Genomic DNA, 27,963 nt, shown 5'->3' on the forward strand with positions numbered 1-27,963 from the left:
TTAATTTTATCGATTGGATATTTCGGTGCACAATCGTTAACTGAAAATATGTTCATATACAAGGAATAACTGTCTATTTTTTCTTTCTTTATTTATTTCTCAATAAATTGATTTCATCACGTGATAATTTGCATAAACACCGATAAATTTACCACGTGTTCAAATTATCGACTTATTTGCGCGATAAACTTAAAACACCAGACAGTTACTACTTATATTTACATTATTAGTACTGATTATATATATAAATATATATCCCTATGATTGTAAATATGTATTTATCGAACTTTTCATTCATAGATTTATGCGTATTTAAACCCCGCCCGGCGCCCCGTTTGTGTATCATTCATTAAAAAAAAAAACCAAAACAAAAACATAGACACAGCTAGCGGTATTTCCGTCTCAAATAGGCAATGAGTACATTTTATCAACAAAACATCAAAAGGATTGGGAAGAAGTTTAAAATCTTAAAAAACATAAAATGGTTATTTTTTGCCCCCCTTGAGGGGGGGGGGGGAGTACAAACTTGGGTCGCAACCCCCCTTTGAAAAAAAAATCTGGATCCCCCACTCAAAGGTGTGCTAACCATGATAAACTAAGAGACATAGACGCAATACTTATTTTGTTATCACGGACAAAGCCACTGTAAATATAATAATTTGTATTACTGTGATGGATGTATAAAATATTTGTTTAGTGTTCACATTCTGTGAAATATGAAAGTGAGAATAAAATGCAGACAAATAAACCTGAGAGTGAAAATTTATGAGAATTATGTAAAAGTTCTCTGCAATGAATTACTTTCATACAATAGTATTTCCGCCATTCTTTCTTTCTTATAAAAAGCTGGAAAAAATAAGTCCCGAGATCTGTACAACTCGTTACTGATGGTGTGGTTTTCCTTGGAGTTTCAGTAGTTATAGAATCATAAAAGTCCTACAGTGAATTTGAATGAAAACCTAAATTGGACCACATGGCACATTTCCAATCTCTCCATAGAAGCTATCTGGACCTACCACGGTTTTGACTAGAATAGTGTAGACTTTGGTTGGCTGAATCTTCAGTACAGCTCAGTCTCTGTGATATGGCTGCAGTTTACAGGTTCTTTACAACCTTTGAGTTACGTATCTCTTCTCTTGTGTCATTTTTAACCACAGCAGGATTGAGTATCAACAGACCACGCGGCCAGATTGCCCGAGTGCCGGTAAAGCTTGTGGAGTCGCTGCGAATGCTTCCTGGTTTCTGTAGGTTGTAATGAATGGAAATGTTCTGACCAGGAGTGTGATCTACACATTGTACACAGTATTCATACAATGGGATTTCTCGTCCGATATTGTACACAGTATTCATACAATGGGATTTCTCGTCCGATATTGTACACAGTATTCATACAATGGGATTTCTCGTCCGATTACAAAATATTTCCTGTTGCAACTTTGTCAGCAAAACATAACAAAGACATATTCATTGAGAACTTTCCTGAAGTGGCAGTCCATTACGTAGTCAATACATATTCTGTAGCACTGTTGGACGCCTCACTTCAATTCAACATTAAACATATCAGTGTCTTCTGCCTTCAGTTTGCTAAATGATCAGCTGCACACATTCCCTGTGAAAGCAGGAGAAAAAAAAAAATCTCGTCACCATTTTGAAGAATGTGGCCAATGCATTTCTTTTTCACATTAAAATCATAAAAATGGTGTGCATGTTTCAAAATAACACACACACACAATACCTTCATTAAGGTGTGTGTCGAGGATGATCTTGTATATAGCACACACAGTACATTATTTCCAGTCAGAATTTTATTGTCTTCAAAAAGAAGGTAAAATCCTACATTTTATTTTAAAATGTCCTTTTTATAACGGTTTAAGAATAAAATATATCAACAACAAAAAAAAAAAAAAAAATTATTACAAGAAACCCAGTGTCTTTAAATTAGTAAAACGTCTTCGTGTAAATAATACAAAAGAACTCAATAATTTAGGAAAGTTCCTACAACAGGCTACAAAGTTTTGATCTTCATGTAACTTATGATTCTGTACTTTCTTCGACATATTATTCACGTGTATTGTTATATGTATGTTGAAATGCATTGATTTTATATCCTCAAAATTGTATCTGTATGTCTACTCACCCTCTACTGTCTTATTTGTATGTATTTGTAAATATTTTGTATTTAAAACCGATGAGCTGTATAGCTTAAGGAAATAAAGAATCTAATCTACAAAAACAGACTTATCACTCATACAGTAATGTTTGATTTTTAAACCATGCAATCAGTGAATCTTCAGAAATACACTCCAATTCATAATATACTGTAACTGCAAGCAAAGCAAGAGGCTCCTGGGTCACAATGATTACTTGAGTAACATTGACCCTTCTGTTCGTCATATAAAAATCTTAAACAAGAAAAATGTGACCCCACAATACATGTATGAGCCAGCTTAGCTCCACAGGGTCGTGACCTAACTGAATTTGAATCCAGACAGCATAAGAATGCATGTAGTTATAGCAATTCTACTAACGTGGTCTTGCTGTTAAATAAGTTCTGGAGAATATTTTTTTGTCTACATTCATGTAGTACAATTCTATCCCCACTCTTAAACTCCATTTCAATCTTAGTTCCCATGAAGCATTTTGATCCCATATTGTGGCTCCAAAGATTCAGAACATATTACCATGATACAAGGTCACCAGGTCAAATCATGATACAAGGTCACCAGGTCAAATCATGGTATGAAATGTAAGTTAGACTTGCCATAAAGAATCTGTATACAAAATACGAAAGCCCCATGATTCACAGTTCAGAAGATATTGTCTAGGTTAGGGTTTTTAAAAAGTAGATCAAATTCCCAAGTTCAACATCACAAGATTAAAAAAAAATGGTACCAAAAAAGTTGTGGGCAATAAGAAAGCTAGCATCCACACAGCTTGTTTTCATTTTGATACGATTTAGTGACCTTGCTACTCTTGAATTGAATTTATTTAAATTGATTTCCTGTATATTCCCATATAAAACTTTGATCTCCTATTGTGCCACCACACGAAATAAAGAAACTTTAATTTGCACTAAAGGACGATGATTGCATATCAATATGACTAATCATGTCCCAGCTGTTCTTGAGAAGATTTTCAAAGATGCTTCTCTATATATTCCCACATAAAACTTTGATTCCCTATTGTGACCCCACCTTACACAAAAGGGATTCATGCATTGAACAAACTTGAATCTACCCTACCTAGAAATACTTTCATAGTAATATGACTAACCATGGTCCTGTTGTTCTTGATAAGAAGATTTATAAATGTTTTTCCTATGCATGCATATCCTCGAGTTAAGAGTTTATCCCCTATTGTGGACCCTCCTAACCCCAGGGACCGTGATTTGAAGAAACTGGAATATATACTATGCTAGGAAGCTTTCATGTAAATTTCAAATTTCTGACCCAGTGGTTCTTGAGAAGAAGATTTTTAAATGACCCCACCCTTATATTATCTGTTCTTGAAATTCTCCACTTTGAAGAGAGCATGGCCCTTTATTTCAGCAGACTTAATTCCTTTACCCAAGGGTGATTTGTGACAAGTTTGATTGAAATTGGCCAGTGGTTGTAGAGAAGAAGATGAAAATGTGAAAAGTTTATGGACATATGCAGACAAATGATGGACAGACGGACGACAGGCAAAAGGTGATTAGAAAAGCTCTCCTGAGCTCAGGTAGATACAAAGTGACCCAATGGTTCTGAAGAAGAAATAAAATATATGAAAAAGTGTGAAAACCAACAGAAAGATATATGCAAGACTATTTCAGAAGCTCAAAATGGCGTAATTTGTTTTCAAAGTTCAAGGTTCATGCATGTAACTGAGCAACTGGGATCGAAAGCTGACTAATTTGTCAATATATAACTTAGACCAATACATGTTAGCATAGCAATAACTTTGATGGAATGACAGAAGGATGGAAAGCAGCAACATTTCATGATTAAAACTTAAAGAATTGTTTTGCATACATACTCTTTACACTCAAACTTGGGGACCAGTTGCACAAAGAATAATCAAATATCTGCCAATTTTTCATAAACGTAACTGAATTGATTGAATCCAGCAATTTGGTTCTGTTCCCAAAATTTTTACATTCTTACTTTTTTTAGACAACTTTAAATCACCAAAAAGCGTGATATACTGTATATTTATTCAATTTCATAAAAGTATGTCTGACTTTGAAATTTTTTCCAATAGACTTTGTTCAATATCTGATATTCTAATTTCCTCGTGTTTTTTCCTTCGTTGGTCCATAGAACATGACAAAAACACAGGACTTCTGATGACCAGTACCTGCTTGTGGGCGCATACAGGTTTGCTGTGCTTGTTACACTGTAGGCCGGTCTCTCTATCTGCGCATGTGTCTTGGGAACTTTCAGATGTGGATGACCTGCAAAAGGCCGTGCTGTTTTGACATACTGTTGCGTGATGAGTTACCTTAAGTAAGCTCTAATGACTGGTCAAGACTGACCACTGGGATATTGGTATGGTGTCTGGAAAGAAGTCAATAACAAAGTTCAAAGAGTTATCTTTCATTGAATCTTGTAATTGATTCATGATAATTTCCCCCGACAACAATCTTGTTTTCAAGCAAGCACTAGTTGCACGAGCTAGCCCTTAATGGCATCCCAGCCCTTAATACAGGTAGTCAGGTCTGACGGAAGTTGTCACCTATTGGCCGGAAAATCTCTCTGTTCCCAAAAGTTCTTTTAGTGTTAATTCACAGATTACCAACATTTCGATAGTCTGACCTGAATTCATTATTCAAAATTGTTTGAAATGAAATGATTTATGTGGAGCAATACAATATTTACAAACAAAGATAGCTTGGTGTGATGAGAGCAGGGGTGAAAAGTTGGAACAGAAATGTAAACAAGATTTCCCAGATTCAGACGGCATACCTTCATGTATCGTGTATATGTAGTGCATAGATTTCGCTAAAACGCGAAACGGAATTAAGAATTAGAATGGTTATTGTAGCTAAACACCCCTCCTCAAATCGGGAAAATATGATTTATTTTTATTAAATTCAAAATTATAAAATTCATTTACAACAGGGAAATCAATTCTATCTTAAAATTCTGCACCAAAACTTGATTACGCTACAGTTAAATGTCTGTATTAGAGTTTACACTTACTTATTCTCTTTAGAGAAGTCGAGAGGCATAGTCTTCATGAAGGTTATGCCTCTCGGCTTCTCTAAAGAGAATAACACTTACTATGCGTTTTACAAGAATCTTGAAATTTCGATTCTAAAGAGAATAACTTTCGATGTTGACAGAGGTGTTAAAGGACACATCTCGTGTTTTCAAAGTATACAGAATTATATGCATTTTGTCTTCCTTATGCTTATAGAAATTAATTGTAATAGTTCGTTCGCTGAAGTAATGCGATAATTAGCCACAATACGGACTTAAATCTAAGCCCCAATTTCAAAAAGCCTAGTTAATTAGATAGGTAGTCACGTGGTACAGTGACGTCATATGCGACCTTCGTCGATCAACTTGTTGTAAAAGTAGTGTTAGATATTTTTAAAAACTCGGGTTTTAGGGGCCTAATTTATTTACCATGGATAACATTCATTTCGATGTTGACAAATTTCCCGAGTCTTATATCTTTTAGCCACCAGTGCATACAAATAGCGACCCAAATATAGCAAGGAAAGCGAGTATGAAATCTGCATAAATTTGCGAGTAAATAATGTTTACATGGGATCACTGTCTAAACACAATTTGGTAATGCCATTTCTGTAAACAACTGTAATTAGCGGTGTTGCTTTTCTAAAATAAACAGTGCAATATATTATTAAATTTATTTTTGGAGAAGTTAGATAGACCTAAATTATGATACGATTATGTATCAATGACAACTAGGCCTGACTGTCACGGGTGCATTTCGAAAAAGAAAAAAATAATAATAATGATCAAACTTATTGTGAAAATCACAATACTTTTAAATTATTTTATTAAAGCAATTTTATTAGGCCTAATCATTTTTTTTTTGTTATCAACACGTTGTTACTTAGGAAGTGGGAGCGCGGCGTGCTGTTGTTGTAAACACGTACGCGTTCCTTAAAAAAAATGTAAGCATTATAATTCAATTCAAAGTCGGGAAATATTATATTTTATTATTTAAAATTGAAAGTTCAATTATCTTTTATCTTTAAATCTCTTTCTTAAAACTACCAGTTGGTAGACACTGTTAGCAAAGTTCTGCCTATATGTTGTTACAAGGTGAAGGTCAGTTGGTGCGAGTGTGTATTGAATTCGAGAGCAGAACGGAAAGCATATGCCGTAGGCCTATATGTAACAGTGCGTAGCTTCGATAGAACCATTTTCTCGCAGTTTATCTACGTATTTGTCCAAGTGCTTGTTTAAAAAAGTACAGGGACAAATTCTACTGGGGGTTTTTATGGCAAAGTCGTTGTGCCGACAAAAAATATTCATGTCTTGTCCCTCATACCTTCCTTCGAAAATTGAAAAAAACACAGTCCAAATCTTCTCTACTGACAGCAAGTACACCCTTAAACGGCACAAAACACCCTAATGCAGTGCTATTTACAAGCTGTTAATGTGATAATTGTTTGCTTGTCAATTAAATCTAATCTGTTTATGAAATGACTATCAACTGTTTTCAAATCTTCTCGCTCGAGGTCGCATATGACGTCACAGATAATGGCGCGTAAAATATCGAAGAAAATATGCATATCGCAAGATTTGAATTTCATCGCTTTCAAACTCGAAAACTACGCAAACTGTTTCATTTAAAACACATGTAAAGTAGTTTTAGGCATGAAATGAATTAATTTTGCTGAAAAAATTAAAAAGTTTAAAAACATGCGACACCTATGGGCAGAGAATGGAAAGAACACATAGGGATTGTATGCCCCCCCCCCCCCCCTCCCCCCGGTGACAAATCGTCTTTAATGCACATGCATTTACACATAGATATATAAATATAAGACCGTGTATATATATATGTGTGTACTTACAACAGGGAGTGTGGTATGTTTATTACAACGACAATTCATGATCTTATCAAGTAAACAAGTTAAACATCTTGTGTTTGATTTATTACTTTTTAAGTAACAGAGACTTAGTGACCGCAACACTCCAATCCTACACTGGCGGGTACTTCTGTGTTAGACTTATAATCAAATCACCTTTTAATTCCATTCAAACGTAAATGTTACTCATGTGTAATACCTTTCTTGGACTATGCATCAGTGTCTGAGGTCAAATGTTATCCAATATTGGAAGAGAGTTTTGTCCTTTGACCATATTGACAATGAGCGAATCATAAGAAATAGATTTGAATTTGATAGTGTAGAAGTCGAAATTCATTTTTGTTGTAGAAGGTGAAATTCATTTTTGCTCTCCGAATGTTGATCAAAACTTTTTGAAAACATTGGATTTAACCAAATTGTCAAATATGGATGCACTGTGTATAATGCTATTAGCATTATACACATTTCAAATTATCCTCGCCAGGTTGCAAAATATTTGTATTCGTTTATGCGTAGACAGACGGTTATTTTAAAAAAAAATTAAGAATGTAAACTGTGTGTGATTATGTGATATATGATTATATATATATAATTTTATTCACCAATCTAGGGCCCTCGGGGGGCATGTACAGGTTAACAAGCAATTAATTGTAACAATGACAATAACAATCATTCAGAAGTACTACCGGTAATACTGACAATAGTTCACACTTCTGCACTGCACATATCTATAATTATATATGAAATACTGATTACAGACAAGATTTAAATTAACAACATGATAAATAAAGTAATCCAACTGCTTCACACATGTTTCTGAGCAGATATTGACAGTGTTGTGTGAATACAGATAAAATTGTAATCAAATAGGTATAATTACAATTTAGTAAGTATGCAAGTATAAAACACATGTATGTATGTATGTATGTGTATATGGTTCTATACTTTCCCAATATCTCATACAAGACACTGCTGAGCTTGATACACAGATATATACTTACAATATACATGGATTTCTAATGTGTATATTTTTTATGCATTTTCCCTTTATTTTAACGCGGTGCTCCTTTTTCTTCTATTCTTTATGTACTGTATTAAGTTTTGCGTTTAAAGTGACATATAAGCTCGATCATGGGCCGGATGTTTCTGTTACTTTCAACTGCCTATGAACATATTGCATACACTAGGAACGTTAACGAGTACTCGACTATCGCTCGGTCATGCCGATCATCGACTAAATTCTTCATAGTCGAGTACTCGTTTAAAAACTAGCTTTTTTAGTAATGCTCATAAATTCTAAATGTTTCAGAGTTGTTTTTTAAAAAGTAAAAATCATGTAAGGGTCTAAAAGTCAAATCGGGTTTAAATTCGTTCATGTTCACATAAATCATCTGACTTTAGATGTCCGTATAACGCGCCCTCGTGTATATAACGCACACCTTCAAAGTTGGGTTAATTTCTCCGAAAAAATGCGCCCCTAAAATTTTCTCAGGATAAAGCATGCTCTATGTTTATTCGCATAAAAAATAATAATGAAATGAAATAAAAATTTCATAAGCATAAATAATAAATTAAAATGAATTTCTATCTTATATTGCTTGTTGATGCACTTATCGTGCTAGCGTACTTGAATATAAATAAACTCAAGCCAGTCTGTCGTAATATTGTATCTCTCTGTTCTAGCTATGTGCAATTAATACAATGTCTTGAATTCAATTGAACATATTTCTACACAGCTATCCAGATAAACTATCGTTATGGGCAACCTTTTACCCCGTAAACGTATCTATGAGGTTTTTTTTTTGGGTATTTTCTTCTTTTTTACCGAGTACATGTACTCGACTAAAGACTCCGAGTATTTGACTAGGCTATCCGAGTAAAATTGACATCCCTAGTAGGCTGGTATACACATGTCACTATAAATAAATAAATTACTTACTTATTAGATTATCTAATTACTGAACTAACCAGTCCAATATATACGAAGTATGATATCTCGGAAAGTGAAAACATCATACAACATGTGCAAAATGAAATATTTTATTTGTGATTTCAACATAGCAAATATACGATAACAATCAAGAAAGGAATCAATAGACGCTTAATGAAAGACACTCTGAACACAGTTAAATACAGTACTTCTATCATTAAGACTGAGAATTCCGACAGAAAGAGAGTAGAATTTAAACATTTTTGAAAATACATTCATGAGGTTCTAAATTTACAAAAAATATTTCAAATATTAGTAATCTAAGTAAGTATTTTTCAATACAGACTGTATATTTAAAAAATCCTATAATTACTTCCTTTTGAGGAAGAAGACACATTACAGATCAGTCACGCAACTGCTTCCAAGTCCCGTTCCAGAAAGCGGAAAAAAAACCCACAACAAAAAACCCGTGTTATCAGAACTTGTCAGAAATGCCGAAGAAGTTGAAAATAGTTTGCTACAATAGATTAACTGCTGGTTGTATTGAAGTTACAATGTAGTTTATTGAAGAGAGTGTATAACGTAGGGGCGGATCCAGGAATTTTTGAAGGGGGGTCCCATTAATTTTGGTTTTCAAAAAAAGGGGGGGGGGGGTTCAATTCTCTAAATGCGTTTTTAGCAAAATGTTCTGTGTTCCAACCCTGGGACCCCAACTCTGGATCTGCCACTGAAGCAGGATTTGAATCGAGTAAATAACAAAGGTCGGATGCAGCATTACAGTTCAATGATTTTGATAGGAAGTCCATTCTTGTCAGTGACACGGGTGTTCCCTGGAATGCTGGGAAGACGAGAGGTAATTCTGCTCTGGCAAATGAATATATATGCACCCAATATCTGCCTCGCTTGATTCATTGTCAGTAGATATAAGCCTCCGTCTCGCTAATTGCCTCATTAGGTGAATTTTGTCAACAGTTGTAGCTGAAGTTCTATCTTTGAGGCTTACATCTTGGAAAATTAAAGGATAGAAAAAAGCTAGAGGAGAAAGAAGAACTCAACAAAATTCATAACCAAAGCCACTATGGAGGGCCTACAAACAACAGCTCAGGTTCCTCCTTCATTTGTCATTCAAAAGTCTAAGGTACATTGTACCAAAACATTTTATGTATATGTTCGACGCTGTTTAGTCTTGTATCACTCTTATTTCCAAATCCTCTCTGAATCGAATCCCCTTTACTTTCTTTGCTACCAGGATCTTTTTGCGAAGCACTTTCCTTCTCTTACGCCTCGCATTTTCCTGTTTCTCTTGTAGTAAACTCAACATTTCTTCTGCAATTATAATAAATACAATTCATACACTGTATAATATATAATGTATATGCTGAGACATTTCTTTTATATCATCGATAATTCATTATGAGAGAGAGAGAGAATTACCTTTCCACCATTCGTAATCTTCAGGCAGTATTTTCAGCACTGATGTTTTTATGGGTAGTGGCATAGCGAGAGCGGGTTTAAAGTAAATATTGAAAGCCATCCCGCCCTTTGTCTTGACACAGTCAGATACTTGACTGTTTTCTACAGTGTCTGTGAGTTCCTTTTCGTGTTCAGCTGCTGAAGACATCAAGCAGGGAATCGGTTTGTTATGCATGCTATCCTCCATCAGTTCTTTCTTCATCTCAGTTTTTATTTTGTCGTATGCATCTGCTTCTTCTTCCGAAATAATCCCTACTTTGTTTTTGCGCTTCCCAATGCAGCTTTGAATAAGACCCATTTTCTTTGATGAATGTTGATGGAAACAACAGTGAAATTATTGTGACGGTGTGGCTATTATGACGTCATGTTTTTATGACGTCACTAAAATGACTGTCTAGAAATCTTTTTTTGTTTTTTTTGTTCTTTTCTTTCCTTTTCCTCCTGTCGTTTCATCACAGAAAGTAACCGGCTGATAGTACCATATTATAAATAAACAACAGAAAAAACCCCATTACCTATTTATTTTAGATTTAAATAAACTTTTTTTTAATGTAGATAAAATAAAAATTGGTAGTGGTGCTTTCTGTTGCCGAAAAAGGTGGGTGGTGGTAATCAGGAAAATATAGTTTGATGAGAAAATCAAGAAAGTAGGCATACTTTGTTTGTAATGTTATCTCAGACAAAGACATTGGAAAATGTAAATGTCTAGGGATTCTTTAATTTGAAGATAGGTCTTAATATTAATGGTCTGGATAGCTTAATAAAATTTCAAGACTGTTTCATTTGTATAGATTCAATATACAACTTTCACTTTCAAAGGTGAAAAATAACACAACAAACACACATGTAATTAATAATAATACATCCACTTTCTACTCTCTCTTTTTTCAAATTAAAGCTTCGAAAACCTCAATGCCTGATTTTTATTTCTACATTCACTATGATTATCTTATTTAACATAACATGCACGGGTTAATACCTAGTTGATCTATCATGCACGGGTTGATGTATAGTTGATCTATCATGCACGGGTTAATGTATAGTTGATCTTTCATGCACGGGTTGATGTCTAGTTGATCTATCATGCACGGGTTGATCAATATCTAGTTGTTCTATCATGCACGGGTTGATGTCTAGTTGATCTGTCATGCACGGGTCAATGTCTAGTTGATCTATCATGCACGGGTTGATGTCTAGTTCATCTATCATGCACGGGTTGATGTATAGTTGATCTATCATGCACGGGTTAATGTCTAGTTGATCTATCGTGCACGGGTTGATCAATGTCTAGTTGATCTATCATGCACGGGTTAATATCTAGTTGATCTATCATGCATGGGTTAATATCTAGTTGATCTATCATGCACGGGTTGATGTATAGTTGATCTATCATGCACGGGTTAATATCTAGTTGATCTATCATGCACGGGTTGATGTATATTTGATCTATCATGCATGGGTTAATGTATAGTTGATCTTTCATGCACGGGTTAATATCTAGTTGATCTATCATGCACGGGTTGATGTCTAGTTGATCTATCATGCACGGGTTGATGTATAGTTGATTTATCATTCTTTATTCATTGGTACCTACGTAGGTCACGAGTTGGTTGTGCAGCCGACTCATTTTTTAGAGAGTAGTGAAGGCAAGTTAGCGCATATTTCTGATTTTCACTTCCCCACTGACTTTCTCGAGAGAGAGAAAAAAATGCACAAAGCATAATTCCACGGCGTCTTCAATTGAGACATCTGGGACCCAAAATTTAGGCCGGCCTAAATCGCATTTCTCAAAGGAGCGTAATACTGGGCGAAAACTCGAGATAGTACACCTGCCGAAGACCAGATATTGAGCATGCGCAATTGCTATATGCTATAAGTTTTTAGTTTTGAGACATTGAGGTGGATCAAAATGGTTTGAAAAGCTCTAAAGGAATTATAAACGAATTTCGCTGAGAATTCAACGAAATAAATTTACAAATATAATGTAAATGATAACTAATCCAATATTTCATGATTGTTTAAATACATGATAAATGAGAAACATGCTATGCACAGGCACTTGCTCCATATGGTATTATTAAGGAGGGGACCCATGTATGAAACAAGTACCTGTGATGCTATGTGCGTAACATCACGGGAACCGGTAATTCTGTCTGTAATAATGATATTAGGAGTCCATACTATACCACCCCCTATTCAATGGAAAAACAACCCTTAATTTTAAAAGGGGTGGTATAGTATAGACCCCTAATATCATTATTACAAACAAAATTACCGGTTCCTGCAGTAACATATAAACTGAAATTAAGGAAACGCAATTTTTAAAGCATCAACTTTAAATTATTTTTATTACATCAGCAAATGACCATTCACCGTAAAGAAGAATTAATTAAGGAAATCATTGAATTGTGTCGTTTATTCTTCTGAAAAATACTGCACATTTCAATAAACTAGAATACGTGTATGTAGACTCAACCCAACTGAGTTTCTATTGAGATTTGAATTTATTAAGCTGTCTAGTAGTTATCATCTTCGCAAGCCAAGTGTCCGATTCGCTCACTCTCATCTGAGTAAGCCAAGTGTCCGATTCGCTCACTCTCATCTGAGTAAGCCAAGTGTCCGATTCGCTCACTCTCATCTGAGTATGCGAATCGGACACTTGTCTTGCGAAGATGCGTAGTTATATAAAATGAGTTTTTAAAGCATGAATAAATGAAATATCAAGCGATAATTTTATCTGCTGTTTAAGCCATGTATTTACATCACCCACATTGTTGTTCTTTCTTATCAAAGTTACCCTCCCCCCCTCAAATTTCAAATTTAAGGTAAATCGTGGTCTCTTGTTTAGAAAAATGTAAACGATAAAAGAAACAATGATTTCTTCCACTCTCGGAGAAATAAATGACAAAATCTTTTGAGGTATGGAATTACTTTTATTGGGAGAACTTACATTTGTTCGGAAAACCCTTAAAATTTGCGTCATTTTATGATTTCACCTAATTGAAAATTACTACATAGGAGACATATTTCAAGCCCTGTAAATCCAGGAGCTTCGGGGGGGGGGGGGGGGGGGGCTCAAGGCGGCCCCAGACCCCCTACCTCATAAAGTTACCCCCCACCGCAATTACTGGATCCGCCCCTGCACTAGACATAAGGTAGGTCTACATATATTACATATTTTTTCAAATGTGGGTTTTTTTCTGAAGCACGAAAAAACCCGCCCTGCATAGCTTTACTGCTTATTCACACACATCTACCAATGGGGTGTAAAAGTAGTGGGAGACTTAATTATCAGAATACATGTATTGAAAACACCTTGATAAAATACACACATGCAGAATATTCATGATTTATTTCAATCGTAAATTACATAATAACAAAACAACATTAAGCAATACACATATATACATTAATCAATAATTAACATAATTTGATACAAAAAGACTAAAAATGTCAGGGACCTTTAAGGTTAAACACAGTTTTATTTTCCTTAACGGACAGGAAACTTTGAGAAAGTGTCGATTATGTTAAAGACTTTATTTTGTACGCAAATACATGGAAACGCAACAGACGTGCTGGACAATTTATTTAATAGGATATTGTACAAAGATATTTAGTTAGTAGCCTATCAGATTTTATACTCGGTACATCTACTGACAAATGTGAACAAATACCTGTGTAATATTATGTCTCGGACACCTATCTTAGTGTCTATATACACAATGTCTTCTGACATGTGTTTTTATTTCACACATCTCTCTCTTGTACTCTGTAACAACATCTCTCTAGAATTCTATCAGGGACTATACAGAGCGTCTTCTGACATGTAGTAGTTACCCCATATGATATTGTTAGTTATGTGCAGATACCCAATGGGTGTGGTCATAATGACACGAGGGAGCGTAACTCCCGAGTGTCATTATGACCACGCCAATCGGGTATCTGAACATAATCAACAATATTATATGGGCTAAGTGACTTGTACCATAGTTTAGTATTATTAGCAATATATTCAACTGATGATGGTGGTTATTTTTAAAAAAATCCTATTTGATATCCTTCATTCTAATACATATTTTGACTAAATTGGCTGGAAAAACATTTACATATATATACAACAGATTAAAAAAAAAATGGTGAAACATACGAGAGAGAAAAAAGATTAAGAATTGTAAGATTCAAAACCATAAAAGAAACACAAGTCTGATTCACTCTGTCCGCTAAACAAGTTTATCTCTCAAACGCGTTCTTATCACGTGACTGGGTCTTTTATAAAACTCTTTATAAATTATACCCGTATTTCTATCTACACGTGTTTCTCGACTTGAGAATATGGAAATAGAAAGTCTTTGGGACAAGACCATTGACGATATTATCTTGTATAAAGGTATAAGTGAGATTCAGTGCGAATATCTATAATGTATTTGGAGAACCTAGTCCGAGTCAGTTATCCGTGTGTTTGATATGTGCAATTTTGATCTGGAGGAACTTCATACAGTGGACAATGATGTTGGTTTTTTTTTTCGAGAATGTGGGCGGGGTTTGAAGAAAAGTGTGGGTTATGTACAGATAACCCACACTTTTAACAAAAGAAAGCACGCCAAACTATGGTATAAGTTTCTTTATTTCACTCATCTCACTCTTGTACTCAGTAACAACAACTCTCTAGAATTCTACCAGGGACTATACCGAGTGTCTTCTGACATGTTTCTTTATTTCACACATTTTATCCCTCCGAATACTAGTATTTTGCCTTATCCTCTCTAGTACAGACACACCTTCCCTGTCTAACACGGAGTCATGCTCTCTATATCTTACCCTGACATTGAAGTTCGGCCCCGCTTCCAGCAGGACCCTCGCCTTTTCCTTCGTAAAACAAATACAACCCCACTCATCTATCAGTGTATACAACAGAGGTCTGATGTCAGACCTATCATTATTGCGTTCATTATACAACTGCACCCTCTGATTGGCATCCAGACCTACACACAACATGTTACGCAGTACATCACATTCTTCCCCACATATTATATTCCAATCATCTTTCAATTTATCCATACACCACACTGAAGTGTCTGTCACCACCACATCATCCCTACTGTCTGTTTTAACTCCAGCATGTCTGATGTCCACCAGACAGTTAAATAGATGTAAATTTCCATTAAACTTACCTGGAGTGATTTTATTTTGTTTCTGTATGAGATATTTCACTATATCTGGTTTGTTCAGTATTAATGCTCTATATACTGCTGACACATGGACATCAGGAACTTGAGTATCCCAGTCAGCTCCATGTTCCACTAGACATTTCACTGTTGATAGAGGGCAATATCGTACTGCCTGTAAGAGTGGTTTATCCCCCCAATAAACCTGTAGATTGACATCAGCCCCCGCCTTCACCAGCTTCTGTACCATACTCACATGTCCTCCATCGCATGCTGCAATCAGTGGTGTTTTTTCAAATTTTCCATGTAGATTAACATCTACCCCCGCCTTGATGAGTTTTTTCACCACAATCACATGTCCTCTTTCACATGCAGATACCAGTGGTACAATCCCCATATCATTCTCTAGGCTGACATCAGCGCCAGCCTTCAACAGCTCCTCCACCACACTTGCATGTCCTCCTTCACATGCAGTTATAAGTGGTGTATTCCCCTGTTCATTCTGTAGATTGACATCAGACTCCGCCTTCACAAGTTCCTTCACCGTACTCAATTGACTTGACTTATTCCTTTTCACTCGTTGGGGAGCATAGGGCCCCACTGTACCCACATGTCCTTTAATACACGCAGCTATCAATGGTGTATTCCCATGTTTATTTTGTAGATTGACTTCTGCCCCTGCCTTCACCAGCTTCTTCACCACACTCACGTGTCCCTCAAAGCATGCCTTAATCAGTGGTGTATCCCACCATTCATCCTGTAGATTGACATGAGTCCCGGCCTTCACCAGTTCCCTCACCACACTTGCATGTCCTCCATAACATGCAGTCATCAGTGCTGAATTTATATGTCTATCCTTAGGATTGACATCAACCCCCGCCTTCACCAGCTCCTTTACTACACTCAAATGTCCTCCCGTACATGCAGCTATCAGTGGTGTATCCCCTCGCCTACACTCTCCATTGACATCAACCCCCGCCTTCACCAGCTCCTTCACTATATTCACATGCCCTCCTTCACATGCAACAACAAGAGGTGAAACATGCATGTAAATCGAATTAAAATGAATACAAGCATCTTCACAAACATGAAGCAGAACCCTGACTGTCTGTACATCACCACTGTAACAACTCAATACTAGTAGTCTGATCTGTTCTTGAAGCATATCTGTTTTGTTTTGCTGTTTCGTACATGTATATATACCGGATTTAGATTGATATGGAGTATTACCTGTTATCCTAAATAATTCACTTATATCCTCGTGTTGTTCACTTTGCTGTACTATGAACTGTAGGATATGATGATGTCCATTGTAAATCACCCACCCGATCACTCTCACATTGTACGTGTATTCTTGTTTTCTCTCGTCACTACTTCTGTACATGTATTCATTCTCGTCATCGCCTATGTGCATGTTTTGTTTATACGTCTCATCTACCAGCATCTTCTGTATCTCCCACTCACCCCACTCCCAACTCTCCCTCACCACACACTTTTGTTTACTCACTATCTTATCTACGTTTTCCTGACTGGACAAAAACAAGAATTTCAATTCCGTGTATGATTTTGTCTCTAACACATCAATAAAAGCCTGACACACCTGGGGATGTTTTAAAACCTGATTCCTGAAAACATCATACAGCTCCATGTTCTGTATGTCTCTGTACAATCTCTCAGCTAACAGTGGGTACAGATCCTCACGTAACCTTATACAAAGATCAGACGATATTTCTCTCTCATTGTTTTTATAAACATTCTCTTTCTCTTTTCCATCACTATCACTGCTACCCTCACCCCCCTCAATAGATTGAGATTCGCTCTCTTTCTCTTTTCCATCACTATCACTGCTACCCTCACCCCCCTCAATAGATTGAGATTCGCTCTGGTTCTCTTTTTCGTCACTATCACTGCTACTCTCACCCCCCTCAATAGATTGAGATTCGCTCTGGTTCTCTTTTTCGTCACTATCACTGCTACCCTCACCCCCCTCAATAGATTGAGATTCGCTCTGTTTCTCTTTTCCGTCACTATCGCTGCTACCCTCACCCCCCTCAATAGATTGAGATTCGCTCTGTTTCTCTTTTCCATCACTATCACTGCTACCCTCACCCCCCTCAATGGATTGAGATTCGCTCTGTTTCTCTTTTCCATCACTATCACTGCTACCCTCACCCCCCTCAATAGATTGAGATTCGCTCTCTTTCTCTTTTCCATCACTATCGTTCCTACCATCATCATCTCCCTCAATAGATTGAAAATCACTTCGTTTTTCTTTCATTTGGTTATCATTTGCTGGTTCACTTGTCTGTGGTTTGACATAATTAGCAATATAACTACTACTCATATACAACAATATTTGTTCAGGAAACTGTTTGCCATACTGATAAGCACATATTTCAAACATGGAGTCATGTATAAATGTGTACTGTGCACCACACTGTTTTGTGTAGGTCTTCTCCATTGCTGACAAAGCATCCATAAACTTGAAAGTATCAGTGTTGAGCTCTAATCTGCAGTTTTCCAAAGTATTGTTTTTCTTATCAATAAACTTTTCATGTTTGAAAATATCTTTGGAGAGGCTGTTTTCATTTAACATGCACAAAACAAGTGTTGCATAATTCAGTTTGTTCTCCCTTTGCATATCATTAAGTTCATCAATGATACATTGGACTGGATTCAGGAAAAACTTCGAACCAAGAGCTTGGAATTTTGTGTCCTTTGAAAACAATTTACAAAGAAAAGGAAACATGTAAGATGTTAACTTCAGCAATGTAGACGATATTAGATTTACATTTAAACCATACTTTCGGAGAATCTGTTTTTTGTCATTATTATCTAATGCTTTATCGGAACTGTGTAACCTAATTACAGTCTCTTCTTTGGTAAGGAATGGTTTGTTAGGTAACATCTCATTGAACACAGCCTCTCTACATGTCATCAAAGTTTTAGACTTAACCATGCAAGGTTCTGTTATTTTCTGTTCATAATTAATCAGCACATCTAATTTAGTTTTCTGAAGGCCAAAGACACCCACCACATCATCAATAACAAAAACCTGCGGATTCCTAGGGTCACCATAATCCTCCATCTTCCTAACGTCTTTGGTTGGTACAACTTCGTAACCTTCCTCCTGGAGCTTGAGGGCGATGTGGTGAGCCGTGGCAGATTTCCCAGACCCGGACACACCAACAAACGTTACGTAAGGTTGGTTTCTCACTTTCTCCATTACTGACGGAAAGCTGTGGGTTTCATAGTAAAGCTTGTCTTCCTCTCTCCATTTCTGAATATCAATATTGTATTGCTCTGAAATTAAATGTTACGAAACAGCTGAATATCAATGATCATATGTTATTTCATGATACTTCAAATGCACTGGAATGGAATATATAGATACCACAATGGAACTAATATCAAATCTAAAACAATGTAAGGTCGTGGTTTCTAAAAGAAAAACACTTGTCTTTGACATTGACCTATTTTCGAGGTCAAATATAAATGAACCATAAGTGGAAAACATCACTGTAGAATTTTTAATCCAGAACTTGTGAATATACCAAATTCTTCAATATGCAAAGAAGATTTAATACAAGGTTACAATTTTTCTGTTCTGTGGATATCCATTGGAAGAAGACTTGGTTTTTCTTAATTAAATAGACAGCTGTTCGAATGCAACTTGGAAACTAAAACAACATGAATTTTATAAATGTTTCAAAGTTAAAGGGCAATTGTAGATCACTAAGCGTCATCAACTTAATCTGTAACTGATACCACCAAACTTAAATTAAGAAATCATTGTACTCAGTAATAATTGGTTATTCTAGTAACATACCTCTCACATTTGGGGGAATGGGGGACTTTGTTAGTTTCTTCATTTCATCTAAAAACAAAGAAAAGAAAATGATTTCCTCTTCATCATGAAAAGGTGAAGATAACGAACAGTGATCAATCTCCTAAATGCTATAAAGAATAACAAGAGGCCCAAGGGTCACATCGCTCACCTGTGTTACCTTGGCTAATAATATCTGAAGACTTTCCATTTATATTTGCATGTAATACCTTAGTCCGTATTGTGGCCCCAACCTACCCCTGGAGGCCATGAATTTTACAAACTTGTCAGGAAGCTTTCATATAAAAATCAGCTCCTCTGGCCCATTGGTTCTTGAGAGGATGATTTTCAAAGGTCCCATGTAAAACTTTGGTCCCCTATTGTGGCCCAAACCTACCCCCGGGTAGTAAGTAAGTCAGTCATTGGTTCTTGAGAAGAAGATTTTTAAAGATTTTCCCTATATATTGCTATGTAAAATGTTTATCCCCTAATGTGGCCCCAACCTACCCCGGGGGCCATGATTTGAACAAACTTGCATCTGCACTATGTCAGGAATTAGCTTTCATGTAAATCTCAGCTCTTCTGGCTCATTGGTTCTTGAGAAGAAGATTTTTAAAGATTTTTCCTATATATGTCTATGTAAAACTTTGATCCCCTATTGTGGCCCCAATCTACCCCGGGGGCTATGATTTGAACAAACCTGAATATGCACTATGTCAGGAAGCTTTCATGAAAATTTCAGCTCCTCTGGCCCAGTGGTTCTTGAGAAGAAGATTTTTAAATGACCCCACTCTATTTTTGCATTATATACTCTGTGTCAATTTCATCAATATTCATACATATAAGTGTATACTGTACCATCCAATCTATTGGCTTCCTCTGCAGTTTCTTCTATTCTATCTGTAAATAGATGATGACATCATAAGAAACAGACATTCTGAGATTGCTGTACAATACATCACATGCTGACAATAAATTGTGGAAAATGTGCAAATGCAACAATCCATAATTCTTTAAAATGCGGTTCAACAGTGAAAGCAGTGAAACAAAGTTTGTAGGTATTCATAAAACACACAAGGAAATGATTAAGTTTCATATGACACTTGATTCAAAGTTCAACAAACCATAAGGGGTTAAAGGTTCTTACATTGCAACTCTCCCCTAAGTAACATCAACATGAACAAAACGTTAATGTACAATTCCATCAAATATTAAAAATGTGCTAATTACTTTATATTAAAGAATGAAAAGTATTAAGTTTTAAATTTTTTTAAAAAAAATACAAGAGTCCTATGGGCATTAACGGTCAAATCGACAATTTTACCGTACACTCTTTTTTTTCTCTTCCGGATTTATTTCGTATCTGCGGAGTTCGGTTTTATTTTATCGTGAAAAGACGACAAGATACGACAGAGACATCATTATTTTTTTCTATAAAAACAAAAATCTATTACATACACAAGATTTGCACATTTATAAAATATTATATCATTCATATATAACAAGAAATAGGGGTACCAATATTAAAGAACTCATTGTTTGAACTAAATTGTTCATAAACTTGATTGTCGATCTTCTTGTTGGGAATTCGAAAATGGTTGATGTACACTTTTTGAGGGGGGTGGGGGTCTCAAAAAGTGATCAATTTCATAACTCCTATAAGAAATACAAACTAGAGAGTTGGGCAAACACGGACCCCAGGATGAAATAGAGGTGAAATCAGATGCCTAGGGTGATTAAGTATCCTATGTCGACTGGTCACACCTGGTCACACCCGCCGTGAGTCCTATGTCTTGAACAGGTAAACGGAACTTAATCCGGAGTCAAAATCAGTGTGCTAAGAACGGCCTGACAATCGGTATGATACACGTCAGACAGCATTTTACCCAATGCGAGGTTGTATTGACGAACTAGATCGTTATAATGACCATAGAATTTGCGAAATGCTGACTTAAAACGAGACTGTTGAAACCTCTGTAACATCAACTAGTTTGTCAGTAGCCTGCCTCGATTTACAAACTGATAATACGCGGAACAAACTCATTCATATCGAATCAGTTGAGAGAGATAAAAACACCATATGCAGATGATAATGGAATATCGTTATAAATATGGGAAATTGACGATGGAGAAGCTAAAAAAATTCCCGTTTGCCATCAAGTTGAGTTGTTAGTTTTCCATTAATATTCATTTTCAATAAAATGCCAAAGTACGAAGGTCTCTGACTTCGATTTTTTTGTGTAGTCGTTGACTTAGGTTAGGGCTTTTGCTTGGATAGATTGGTCTTGTGGGTTAGGCAGAGTCATTTCGCAGTTGTCGGGGCAGTCCCAGGGGTGAGATTGCTATGCAGGAAGACATAGCAGGCACCCAGTGGAGGTGCGCGGGGCCACAGGAAGGATATGGACCGGATTGGATAGATCAACTTTAGGTTAAGTCACCCCCTTTCATCCACCCCTGTAAAGTACCCCCCCCCCCTTCCCCGCAGTGGAAGGAAATGCTACTAGTACGATACAAGAAGATGTACATATGTCTCTTATGTTCTGCGTAGCGCATTGATGAAAAAAAAAAATCCGTCCAATTTTCCCCATGATACCGCCATCAAGAAAAGAATTATGAGATTAATTTCTTAAGGTGGAATGATACACCTGGTGATTTTTACTGTACTAATACCCCATATATTTATAGAAACATCGGTCATAACCCCAGATCACAAGTATTTGTCGTTTATTTTTCAAATTTTTTAATTCACTTTTTAAAGAAAATTGAATTTCACCAATTTTCAATTGCATACTCCAGATCTCATTTTGTCTTTTGAGATATTCCTGTTTACGAAGTTTCACCGGAATTACCGCCATTGTGACGATGACTCATTCCCCCCTTAAAACAATCAATCATGTTTTTAACTCAAGCTTCGTATAAAATTAAGCGATTTGAATGTGAGCTACCTTTGATGTCGTTATTTCTTTTAAATGCAGGCAAGACACTGACAAATACAAACATTTTTCATTCCGCCACAATAAAGAAATTTGGTTGATTGATTGATTGATTACATATTGTTTAATGTCCCACTCGAGAATTTTTCACTTATATGGAGACGTCACCATTGCCGGTGAAGGGCTGCAAAATTTAGGCCTTTTCTTGACGCTTTTATCCTCCCTTCTTCTGTGACTATATATAAAATTATTCCATCATATAATATAGGGTTATTGAAGTTATATTGGTGAATATTGGCATGAATTGGCTGTAAAAAATGCACGAGCTTGCGATAGATACAGATATATATATATATAGGTACATGTATGATGCAATAACAGAATATAATTTGCTACATTTTAAAGTTACACCGTTATACGATAAGTAATTAACATAAAAGTATAATATATGATATTATATGATTGAATAATTCCTAGCTCTCTAATTGGCTGAGATCCAACAATGTAGAAATCATACTACGTTATGTTTACATGCACGTGACCTTCCAGGTGAACATAAGAAATTATTTTTTCCACATAGGACCAAACATAGGTCGGGAACTTCCAATTTGACGCGATCGATTATACTTATTTTTGCCGTCCAATGAAATTCCGCGTTTCTCACTGGGTTCGGCTAAGATTAAATCAATTAAAGCAAATAACAATCTTGAAGGATTTTTTAATCATTTAATCATATAATAAGACAATTATTGCTGTTTTTGAGGTCAATACGATGATTTAGACACCTGAGGAGTACAATATTCACCGAGCCCTCCTCAGGTGTCTTAATCATCGTATTGATCATAACTAACCAATACACTGATACGATAGTTATATTCCAATAATATAAAATATATTACAGAATCTTGACTTACTCTCAAGCTTGACCACCATTTCCCTCGTTTTGGTATCTTCCTCCACCTGCTTCCTCAGTTTTTCTTCGTAATGTAGGTCATGTTCAGGGTCCATCGACTCGTGACGTAGGAAATCCACCGCCTTTTCATATTTCTTTCCATTCCCGAGGAAGTCATCCAGATCCACCATAACTGATCTAATGGTGGACCAGATGGAGTTAAAGTCTGTGTTGGACATAAAAGGAACAGAACAGTGAACACAGCGATTCCGGGCCAATCGAATTATCTCGATGTTGGCAGAGAGACTCGTGTCACGGGGGTCTGGATCGTTGCCCCAGCCCTTGGAGTGAGGGGATATGCCGGTTATGTTTCTCAATAAGATATACAATAATGAAATGTCCATATCGTCATAGTTCCCAGTATAACTGCCATGTCGAGGTAAAATGAGGTCACGTTGAACTGCTGTCAGTCGAGGAAGCTTACGTTCGTTTTGTTTGATGATGTGAGGAAATGATGGAGGCGGGACATAGTGACGCAGCGTGTCACGGAGTCCATCCGTACAGGGACCGAGTACGACACGGCAAGCTCTGTTAGCGTTCGTTGTCTCTGGTGTTGATGCATAGGAACTCGCCATGACCTTTTATCAACTTGGAGCGCCAATCTGTGAAGGGAAATGAAAACATGAATAGTTACTTTAATGCATGTTTTGAATAGTGTAGCTCCATTATATGTTTAGTAAATATATATGCCTTTCTTCTATGGAGGGCATTAATATGTTTCATTAGGATCTCAAACAAGTCTGTGTTCTGTCTAACGACAAACAAGTTAACACAGGCATCATCACTATGGAGGGATATCAGTGCCACAATTCTATTTTATTATTTCTATTTTTATTTCTTATTTTTAATTCTAACTTCTTGTTTTTGCAGTATTTTTATATATTTACATGTATTCTTATTTCTTATTTTTATTCTTAATTCTTATTTTCCCATCACTCATCTGAGCAACAGTGCTCAACTGCATTAATTTTGTTGTGCATTCTTTTCCAACTCAAATTTGTTGCAACAAAGTCACAATTCCTTGGAATTAATTTTAAAATTTAAACACCAGTCGCGGTTGCTCAATGGTACAGCATTCGCTTTGTAACCTAGGGGTTCGAGCCCCGTTCATGTAATGGCCGTGTCAAATTATTGATGTATCATATGTAGAGATGGCTCACATGTCTTTTTGATATGACGTTAAAAATCTGTCTTAACCATCAAGCACAAGTCTTAAATTTGTGATAGTTTGCCTATATAATAAAACAAAAGAATTTTATTAGTAATGTAAATGTAACTCGTATCACGGTGCGGACTTATCTATGGTTGATATTTCTTCAGTTACAGAAAATTATCATTACTAATTGATATTTAGAAATTGGTCATTTTCAAAATAAAGAAAATAGAATATTATTTCAGTTGTGGATTTTCTCCGTAATATTTTGGCCTGAACAATTAACCTTCGCAGAAGTTTGAGGAATTTTCTACTAATAGTAATAATAATTATATACTTTATTTACAAAAAGTAACCTGCAATCTTCATATTCTTCCCCACGGTTTTCTGTCGATGAACATTTCAATTAAAAAAGGAATACTTATAAATTTTGAAGGTACACGAGGGTATGGGCTGTGACGCTTCACGCCGTCATACACGTGTTTCATGAAATTTAAGCTCGAGTGAGCTTTTCTGATTGGAATTTTGTCTGTTGTCTGTCGGCGTCGTCGTAAACTTTTCACATTTTCATCTTCTTCTCCATGGCCAAAACCACTGGGCTAATTTCAACCAAACTTGGCACATAGTAACTTTGGGTGAAGGGGATTCAAGTTTGAACAAATGAAGGGCCATGTCCCCTTCAAAGGGGATATAATCACCAAAATGCAAAAATAGGGTGGGATCATTTAAAATTTTTCTCAAGAATTACTGGGTCAAAAAAGCTCCAATTTACATGACAGTCTCCTTACATACCGTAAATTTAAGTTTGTCAAAATAATGACCCCTTTGGGTAGGGTGGGCCACTGTAGGGGACCAAAGTTTTACATGCGAATATATGGGGGAAATCTTTAAAAATATTCTCAAGAATTACCAAGCCACAAGAGAGGAGATTAACCTGAAAGCTTCCTGGTATAATATTGATTCAGATTTGTTCAGTTCATAGCCCCCGGGGGTATGGTGGGGCCATATTAGGGGTCAACGTTTTATATGTTGATCTATAGGAAAATATTCTTCTCAAGAACCACTGAGTCAATTTCAATCAAACTTGATACAAATCATCCATAGGTGAAGTCGATTTACATTTGTTCAAATGAAGGACCATGCTCCCTACAAAGGAGAAATAATCACAAAAATGCAATTATAGAGTGGGGTAATTTAAAAATCTTCTCAACAACCACTGGGCCAGAAAAGTTGAAATTTGTACATGAAAGCTTTCTGACAAAGTGAAGATTCAAGTTTGTAAAAAAAAGAAGATCCCCGGGGTTAGGAAGGGGCCACAAAGGGGAACAAAGTTTTACATGCAAATGTCTAGGGAACCAAACTTGGCATAAAGCATACTTAGATGAAAGGTTATACCCGTGTACAAGGACACATGTTAATTAATGAATTTGTAGTCAAATTTGATAATTAAGTTTGATAGTTAATGAATGTTTAGTCGTCTCCTCAGTGAGCATACACAATTGATACAAATAGATAAAACCTGTTCTATTTATTCTAAATTTATAATATCAATGTAATGCCTTTAAATGCACAATTTACAAAGCAGTGGATTTAAATGTTTTATATTTACAAAAATCAATGGTTGGGGTTTTTCTATGGAGCCTTTGTTTTGTCTCATCACAATCGGAACAGGGATGATCTATCGTGTACATAAGCATATATATAAACATCGTGATAAATTCGGTATGCATGAAAGATTATGCATATCACACAGTAGTTTTAAACCACCTGTCGTCTGAATACCTGGACAGCGGCTAATTATGAAACCCCTATATGGAGACAATCAATTTATGTAATTAGATGTTTCGTAATTAAGGTAAAATAGTATTGTACTTACAGATGTAACAGGTTGTGTTGACAAAGTAGTGCTGGGATTTTGACTATATGATGGTCGGAATCTGCAGGTGTTTATTGTATGAATATCATAAAGAAATATGCTATGAAACACAAAGAATCATATTTTACACACTGGTGATAATTGAGAATTTGATAACCAATGGAGCAGATGTAACCTAAACTTTTCATAACTCTCTTAGCCTCCAACACTTTCGCCAAAAGTACATTTATCAAAGACTTCGCTACACACTCTACTTATCATCAATGAATGACTTTAGTTACTCCGCCTGTATATTATTTAATAATACTAGGTAGCCCCCTCTTTCTAATTGACTTCCGGTGATGTGTATAACTAAGATGGAGGTATACTTAGCTGTTGTACGCGGGCGGATCCCATCAGACAATGAATTACAACCATAACCCTTTGATTTCGCGAGAAAATTTTCAAACAAACTCTTCAGTGAAACATGAATGTTAGGTGTGTTTTTAATTCAAAATCCAAACAGTTCAATATTGAATCCTCCTCCCTCTCTCTTCAGACCGACATCCGTGATCTATATAGTGATACACCAAATCATGTTTATTTTGGAATTTCTTTGAGCCAATCAAAAGAATTTTGATATCTTTGATTATGTAATGACATTAGCGTCGTCACAACAGGGAAATTTCTAACACCCCCCACCCCCCCCCCCACACACAACAACAACATTTGATTATAGACTATTTCTTTGATCCGTGCCAGAACTATATATTTTTGATGCACAGTTGATCTTTCTTTTTCCGCAATGATTTCAACAGCAGACACGAGAAAACACCATTCGGTGTTTTGATTAAGTATTTTTCAAAGAACAAAAGCCCCGAATAACCATAGATGGCCCTGTAATTTTGAGTAGAATAAAAGCTGTTCATTAGAATATTCCACCATGGTATGGAATAGCTTAAATTTGTTCTTTATAAACCTAGTGTGATTTCACCCGAGAATCCATGCATATAGAACTTATAGCATGCAGAATCTGTAACAGCCGTGTGTGTTTTGTCGATGTCAGCTAATGATTCTAACACGTATATTGATTCACAATTTGTAATATATTAGTAATCACTTTGGGTATTAACTGGGCCCAATCTAGATGCAGCCGTAAGGCGAACACCTGTAAGTACCTATAGAGATATGTATCCGTTGTTTATGTTGCTACATTAAAACCCCGGCACCGGTGTATAAAACATACCTTCATTAAGATATGGGGTTTTCAAAATAACATTTGTATTTATAAGGACCTACCACTCCTATTCTCGAGACGATATACAATCAATAGCACTAAAAATCAAACGGAATTAAAATAGAAATCGGAGTTCCTTTTTTTTTTTTTTATATTCTCACTCATTAATATAGTTACCTGATTGTGTCGTCTTTGATAACTGTTTATCGTTTTTTTGTCATTCCTATGCCCATCACAAAGTTCTGATCCACTAGACAAGAAAGATATTTCTGGTTCCTTGTTTGAGTTGTCGTAACCAGGAAATGTGACGTATTCTGGTATTTCCATGGATCACCACCCTTGGCTAGCGAAGTTGTCCTATTTGGGCCATATTTCCTTTATCCGTTAAACA

The 27,963-nt window shown here is 36.0% G+C and overlaps 2 protein-coding genes across 2 annotated transcripts; both read right to left on the reverse strand.

The window, feature by feature from the left end:
* Positions 1–10,158: 10,158 nt before the first annotated feature.
* LOC125664874 (uncharacterized) lies at positions 10,159–10,990 on the reverse strand. Its single transcript, XM_056145239.1, has 2 exons — positions 10,413–10,990; positions 10,159–10,304 (listed from the first exon to the last, which is right to left on the reverse strand). The coding sequence occupies exons 1-2, from the start codon at positions 10,747–10,749 to the stop codon at positions 10,159–10,161; spliced, it is 483 nt and encodes a 160-aa protein (XP_056001214.1). The 5' UTR covers positions 10,750–10,990.
* Positions 10,991–13,828: 2,838 nt separating this feature from the next.
* LOC125671725 (uncharacterized) lies at positions 13,829–27,963 on the reverse strand. Its single transcript, XM_056139780.1, has 4 exons — positions 27,750–27,963; positions 23,290–23,929; positions 19,446–19,493; positions 13,829–18,919 (listed from the first exon to the last, which is right to left on the reverse strand). The coding sequence occupies exons 2-4, from the start codon at positions 23,900–23,902 to the stop codon at positions 15,135–15,137; spliced, it is 4,446 nt and encodes a 1,481-aa protein (XP_055995755.1). The 5' UTR covers positions 23,903–23,929; positions 27,750–27,963; the 3' UTR covers positions 13,829–15,134.

Source organism: Ostrea edulis, chromosome 1 (genome assembly GCF_947568905.1).
Source record: "Ostrea edulis chromosome 1, xbOstEdul1.1, whole genome shotgun sequence".
Lineage (NCBI taxonomy): Eukaryota > Metazoa > Mollusca > Bivalvia > Ostreida > Ostreidae > Ostrea > Ostrea edulis.

What these genes read in the sequence shown, in the direction of transcription:
- LOC125664874 (XM_056145239.1), bottom strand. Translation starts at nt 10,749, where the DNA reads ATGGGTCTTATTCAAAGCTGCATTGGGAAGCGCAAAAACAAAGTAGGG. An exon ending in AGATTACGAATGGTGGAAAG is followed by an intron (nt 10,305 to 10,412) that starts GTAATTCTCTCT and finishes TTATAATTGCAG; the next exon opens with AAGAAATGTTGAGTTTACTA.
- LOC125671725 (XM_056139780.1), bottom strand. Translation starts at nt 23,902, where the DNA reads ATGGCGAGTTCCTATGCATCAACACCAGAGACAACGAACGCTAACAGA. An exon ending in AATGGTGGTCAAGCTTGAGA is followed by an intron (nt 19,494 to 23,289) that starts GTAAGTCAAGAT and finishes CTTTGTTTTTAG; the next exon opens with ATGAAATGAAGAAACTAACA. An exon ending in CATTCCCCCAAATGTGAGAG is followed by an intron (nt 18,920 to 19,445) that starts GTATGTTACTAG and finishes ATTTAATTTCAG; the next exon opens with AGCAATACAATATTGATATT.